At 43.4% G+C, this 6575-nt stretch overlaps 1 protein-coding gene across 1 annotated transcript in view; it reads right to left on the minus strand.

Annotated features, from left to right (window-relative positions):
- The window catches only part of ITPR3 (inositol 1,4,5-trisphosphate receptor type 3), a 2403054-nt gene that overhangs the window by 1239331 nt on the left and 1157148 nt on the right, over positions 1-6575 (minus strand). The window contains exon 14 of the mRNA XM_044076491.1: positions 6557-6575. This exon is cut by the window's right edge and continues 123 nt beyond it. Coding sequence (XP_043932426.1) covers positions 6557-6575 — 19 coding nt within the window. The remainder of the gene's footprint in view (positions 1-6556) is intronic.

Consider the following 6575-nt stretch of genomic DNA (forward strand, 5'->3'; position numbering starts at 1 on the left):
GCCCGTCAACATGGCATCTACCGGCGGCCCCTTACTCCAATGGGCCCGGTCGGATGGCGGACTAAGGATCCTATCCGGTCTCTTGGGAATTGGCTCCACGGTGTCCGGTTCCTTCCACGCCCTGGTGGTAATAAGGTCCACCAGGGGTCGGCAGGGGACACCCAAGAGGTAGACGGGCCCGCTTCAAATGCCTCCAAGAACACGGACTCGTCCGAGGAAGACTTGGGGCAGACCACCCCTTATACGGAGCATTTCCATGATGTCTCCAAATGAGACATCCTCGGGGGTGACCGTGGGGAGCCTTCCTTCCTCCAAGTCCGTGTCTTCTGTGAGAGACTCGGGAGTCAATGTGCCTCCTTTTGCACGTATGCTTGCGAGGACATCCTCTGGGGGCTGTCAGAGGAGTCCTCGCAAGCAGCAATTTGCTCCATAGGAGCAACTTGGGGCACAGAAGCGGGCTGTCCCAGGGCCGGATGGTGGAAGCCTGGCCCAGTGCAGAGGGAGCGGGGCGGAGCGGAACAAGTGCCGGGGTCCGGAGACCCTCAACAGAGCCCTCTCCACTACATCAAAAGCCGAAGGGGAGCCGACCTCGACCAAAGGATCCGACAATCGGCTCCCCTCGGATCCGAAGAGTGGACGGAGCGGCGCCGGCGCCGGATCCGAAGGACAGTGCGCTCCGACACAGACGGCGCCAAAGGAGCACTGATCCCCGGATCCGAGGCTCGGATCCAGGCTCCGAGGTCGGATCCGGCGCACTCGAGGCAGGGTCGGATCCGGTACCAAGTACTATCGGCGCCGACCCACCCCGGCTCGGCTGCTCGGCTCCAGCTGCTCCGAACCCGGATAGCGGGTCGGAGAAGGAGCAATAGGCTTAAAAGGGTGTTGAGCTCCCCAGAGGGAGGCAAGACCCTCCCATCTGCATCTGGGCCTGGATGAACCTTCTCATCATCCGGTCCAGATCAGCATCAGAAAGGCTATATGTAGATCTCGACGAGGCTACCGAGGTAGGCCTGGAGTGCCTCCTCGATAGCCTCGACGGAGATCGGGTCTCCTCCTCCTCAGGACCCGGTGAAAAGCACACAGGGGACCGGGCCGAGAAGGAGGAGACCGAGCCAACGGAGCCGGGAGAAGCCGCTTGGCTGGCGGGGCCGAAACAGAGGTCTCGGCCCGCCGCTTGTGGTGCTTCTCCCTCCGGTCCTTTTTTCTAGCATCTCTCTCCTCTCCAGAAACGGGAGTTTGAGTCCCAGGAGCAGGAGGGGGTGCCACAGGGGGAATAACCGTAGCCACAGTTGTTCCCGAAGGAGCGGAGGCCGGAGCCGAGTCTGGCGGTAAAAGACCCGCCAAGACAAGCTTGGACCTCCGCTCCCTCAGTGCCCTGGGGTTGAACCCTGCACAAATGGAGCAACCAGATGTGAGGTGTCCAACCCGAGACACTTAACACACGAGTGTGGCCATCAGCCGGTGAGAGCTTATGGCCACACTCGAGCATTTTGAAAAAATAGATTTGGGCTGATCAGCCATTCAAATCTATAAAGCTACTAAAAGTAACTTAAACAAATACAGACACACAGGCCCAACACACACACTCTACGCAACAGCGAGGGGAGGGAAAAAAATTACTTAATTTAACTCTAAATAAAACTATCAAAGAGGGAAACCTAAACTTTCACACAGAAATACACAAAAAACTTTAAATTTTCTGATTTAACAGGTAAGAAATAACCACTTAGCTGAGAGCTATGAATACAAATCCAGTCACCAGCGCGGCAAACGAGATCTGAGGTCATGAGGGTAGAGCAGGGCATTATGGGTGAGGGGAGGAGCTGAGAGCTTGGATCCATAGCTGGAAAACCATGCCGGTTCGGATCCGATATCAGATCCATAACCCACAGGTTGCAGACAAATGAATATCCTACTTCAGATCTAGAGTTTAAATACATGGTAGAATAACATAATGGATTGGAGCTAAAAAAGGTAAATTATTGTAGGAATAAGGGAATCCGACAGAGCAAGAAGAAGAGAAGCAAGTGTGGTGTGCTAAAGGGAAAATAAGGGAGGATCTGGATAATGTGTACAAGTTTAGAATGATTGCTGTTAAACAACTACTTCTGGTAAAATATCAAGAGCAAAAAAAAACTTTTAGCACTGTAACTTAGGCAACATGGAGCACAAAAGGTCATCACCAAACTTAGGGAGCAAATGACGAGACATGGAAACATTGCAAATATTTTATGAACACGTATATTAAGCGGTAGAACGTGGAAAAAAAGAAAACGCACAAAAGAAATATTCATGGAAGACTTAATTATGTCAAGGACAAAGGAAGTTGAAGCTCAACAATTAACAGCTGAGATAAACAGTGATGAGATGAAAATGGTGATGTATAATCAGTCAGCATGGAAGTCTCCAGGAATAGACTGTATTCATGTGGAAGTTTGGAAGTTGGGAGGAAAGAAAATGACAAAAAGCTGGAATATTTTGTTTAACAGTATTCTAAATGGAGAGGGGAAGCACCAGCATCTTGAAAGAAAGCTGTGGTTGCTGCATTACCCAAAGAAGGTAAGGACCCTTCAGAGCCAGCTTCACATGGACCCACTTCAATTTTAAATGGTGACTTAAAATGTTTAAAACTATGTTATCTAACTGAATGGAAAAGGTGTTGCAAAACTGACAGATATAGAATAATGTGATTTTTGTGGAGTGGAATCAAGCATTTGGCAACATTAAAAGAACAATGACGACCCATGAGGGAAATAGAATGTGAGAAAATGCAGCTACTGTTTCTGGGTCTTGATGCAGGGAAAGCATTCACTGCAGTTAGCTAGGATATTAGTAGGGAAATGGCAGAATAATAGGTTACTAAGGCGGGCAAATGAAGGGTTGGAGACAACAATTAAGGGGTGTGGGGGGGGGGGTCTTTCTGACATGCTACTTTTGAACAGAGGAACCAGGGCAGGGTTGTCCTCTTTCCTCTTTGTTAAACCTCATATTTAGAGCCACTGGCAAAGAAAATAAGGGACTCCCAAATTCCTGGATATAAGTGGTATGGTACTCAATAAACATTAGCTTTACATGCATATGATATTAATTACTCTGATATTGATAAATCTACAAAAGGACATGTTGGTATTGTGGAACATTTTGAAACAGTTTCAAGTCTTTTCAGGAGGAGATTAAACTAAAGATAATACAAAAAGTGAGAAACTGGAAGGTTTTATTCCAGATCGTTTCTGGCCCCCCATAAAGAAGGCCATATGAAGACCCACTTTTGACCTTTGAAAATTACATAGCTTTCTTTTTGTTTCAAAATTAAAGATCACTTTACAAAATATTTTCCCATTTTGTTTCCCAAGACTTTTCTGGTAACCATGTATGTAAAATATGCCTACTTGCATATCCCAAGCCACAAAATGCACAGGCATTTCTTAAGATTCTTTTTTTATCAGATTACATTTTTACATTTCAGATTATATTTTTGCCTTTTGCTGTTTTCACTGCTCCAGGAGTATCCATAAAGTGTTTAACCCTCAATCATAGCCTTTTGCATACTTCAGGGCTTCCATACATAAATGATTTCATCATCTTGGGTCCATCAGTCCAAGATATCTTAGCTGCTCTTTAGTACACCGTAATTCTTTTCAGCAGTCTGGGGTGATCCGAAAAAAAATCTTGTTTATATACCACTGAGATAAGTTAGTGATTTTAGGGTGTCTGCTAGACAGCTACCTGTCCCTTCCATATCCCTCCAACAAACTATAATCACATTTAGCTCAGTTCCTGAATCTGGCCCATTAGAACATGTCCACTTCAAAAGAGCTCCTCTATCCTAATGGTTTCATTTGCCACGCTGTACATGAATAAAATTCAATGGTATTTCAAATCCATTTGGATCCAGCATCTTCTTCCCTTGTCTTACTAGATTTCAATGCTCAGTTTCATCAAGAAGCAACTTTTATGGTGGGCCAATCAAGTTTTGCTAATTCCTTGGCTCTCATTTTCTCCCCCTCTTCTTGCACATTCAGTCAGGATAGACACTTCAGACTTCACATGGGGGGCAATGTCCCAAGTTATCAAGGGTCAGGACATATTGGAGCCTCATTATAAGAAGAAGCATATACATTTTAAGGAGATAATGACCATAACAAACGTTATCAAAGCTTTAAGTCAGCTGTGGATTCCTGGACTATTGTTACTGATAAAAGACAACACCACAGTGATGTTCTATATAAACAAACAAGGGGGAGCAAAATCATTTCCCTTATACAGACTTCCCATAGTTGTCTAGGAACTGGCAGTGCAGAACAACCTCATGTTGCAAGCCACAAACATTCCGATAGAGCAGACATTTACAGCAGCTCCAGGATAGATCCTCACAAATCCATGCTACACCAAGAGGTCTTCCAGGAGATTGTCCATCTGTGGGGAACTCCTCAAGTAAATCAGTTTTCCTCCTTTCTCAACAGACAATTAAAACAGTTCTGTTCCAGGGCAACTTGCAAAAAGGCCTTGAAAATTCGATGTATTTTCTCTCCTACCAACAGGAATATTCTATGTCTTCACCCTTTACTCTGATACCCAAAGTTCTTCTAAAGACAGACTTGTCAAAGATGCTTTTGCTAGTCCCTTTTTGGCCTAGACACCACTGGTTCTGCCTTCTCATGGATTTGGCCAAGGACAATTACCAAACACTTCCTTACAGAATGGACCTTCTCATGCAGGGCAAGATATCCTTAATCCAGCCCAACATTCAAATTCTTCATATAACAGTTTGTATGACAGAACTTTGTTCCCATTTAGGCACTTTTTTTCTCAGATTGAGCTTCATGTATTAAAGTAAACAAGGGCACCTTCTACTAAGAAACCATACCTGCAAAAGGGGAAATATTTTCTAGCTGGTGCAAGAATACGACTCATCCCAACAGGAAGCTCCTCTGATTCTTCATTACCATAAACTACTACTACTATATGATGCACATACAGCTATACCCTGTCAAAATGTTTTTCAGTTTTTTATGATACACCAGTACAACTTTATGCAGTTGAAGAATAGAAAAGAAGATTTTTTTTATTTAAACAGAACTTTTAACCAAACACTATACTCACACACAAATTTCTATAAATCCATTAAACAAATCCAAAATGTTCCCATTCAACAGAGGCAAAAGGCTTACTAGCATTAATGAAATGTGACTACTTGATGATATGCGGTCTTTTTGAAAAATAAAAACGCTCCTTTATTTTATCCTTGTTTTAAAATTTTAATTGGTATTGCTGGGGACACCGTAGTACAGAATTTCTCAGGATCATTACAACAGACTAACGACTAAAAGATGATTTTAAATGGACAACTCAGAATTTCAGCAACCTCTTACCAGATTATAAAAGAGGGAAAGCAGATAAGGATGTAGACGACTGGCAGAATGTTGCTGCAGCACTATTCTTCCAGAGAGTAAATCATTTAACTATGGCCCTGAAAAGGGAAATGGACAAGAACTTCAGTGGACTCAGAAGATATGCCTTTGGTTAGTAATTGTACCAGGTACAAGGATTTCACTAAGCAAACTGATACCTAGTGGTGAAAAGAGAGTTTGCTGACCATGAATGTACCTAAATCTCTTATGACAGTAAACATTTTGATGGGGGGTGTTATCATTTATAAGGTAAGTACAAAGGAGTTCTTATTTCCCAAAGCAAACAATATTGCATTTCTCTACACTGAGCTGAGATGTTTATATGAATTAAACATTAGACCCTTTTGGAGGATATGCATGTTATCTGTTCAGCTGATGACAGCTTTGAGTTTGCTGTCATCTACAGACTTAATCAGCCAGAGAGTCCTGATATTCGCCCAGACATCAGTAAAATATATGCTGAAAAGGAGTGACCCCAAAACAGAACCATATGGGATGCCTCTGGTGACCTGCCTTTTTAAGGAGTGTGTGCCACCAACCCTGACTACATAGGTCATCCCTGAGAGCTAGTTTGTTATTCAACTAGTTAAATAAGAATTAATATTCAATTGGGTCGGTTTCTCAATAATGCCAGAATCGGAAAAAAAATGTTGTCAGACCAGGAATAATATAAATGACTTTAGGTAAATTAGGTTAAGTTGTGTACACCAATATGACCTGCCAAGCAGGATGCATTGCTATAGCTAAGAAGGGTATTGCAAGCATAGGACCGACAGCTGGTAACACCTGCAACAATTAAATTCACAAGATCAGCAAGGAGGAGCAAGTTGAGGCATAAGAAAAATCCCCAAAAGAAATGCAGGATATGACATCATACTATGACTGGCTGTAGGTCCAGTGGCCTGGGAACAGTTAGAGACAGCCCTCAATGTAGTGGCTCTGGATATTTTAAGATACACCCTCCAGACATCTGGTAAAAAGGTGTCTCAGAAATTAAGGCTGACAGGTCTCAGGACTACTGGAAGTCAACAAAAATGAGAAAAAAGAAAAAAAGAAAAAAGAAAAAAAAAAAGCACATACCCAGTAAGGAAAGATAAGTGTGGCAACACACAATACAATAAACATCGTCAGTACAAATTACTAACCTGTTTCAGAATGTTCTGT

The sequence above is a fragment of the Protopterus annectens genome, chromosome 7.part0 (genome assembly GCF_019279795.1).
Source record: "Protopterus annectens isolate FY-2018-M chromosome 7.part0, PAN1.0, whole genome shotgun sequence".
Classification (NCBI taxonomy): domain Eukaryota; kingdom Metazoa; phylum Chordata; order Ceratodontiformes; family Protopteridae; genus Protopterus; species Protopterus annectens.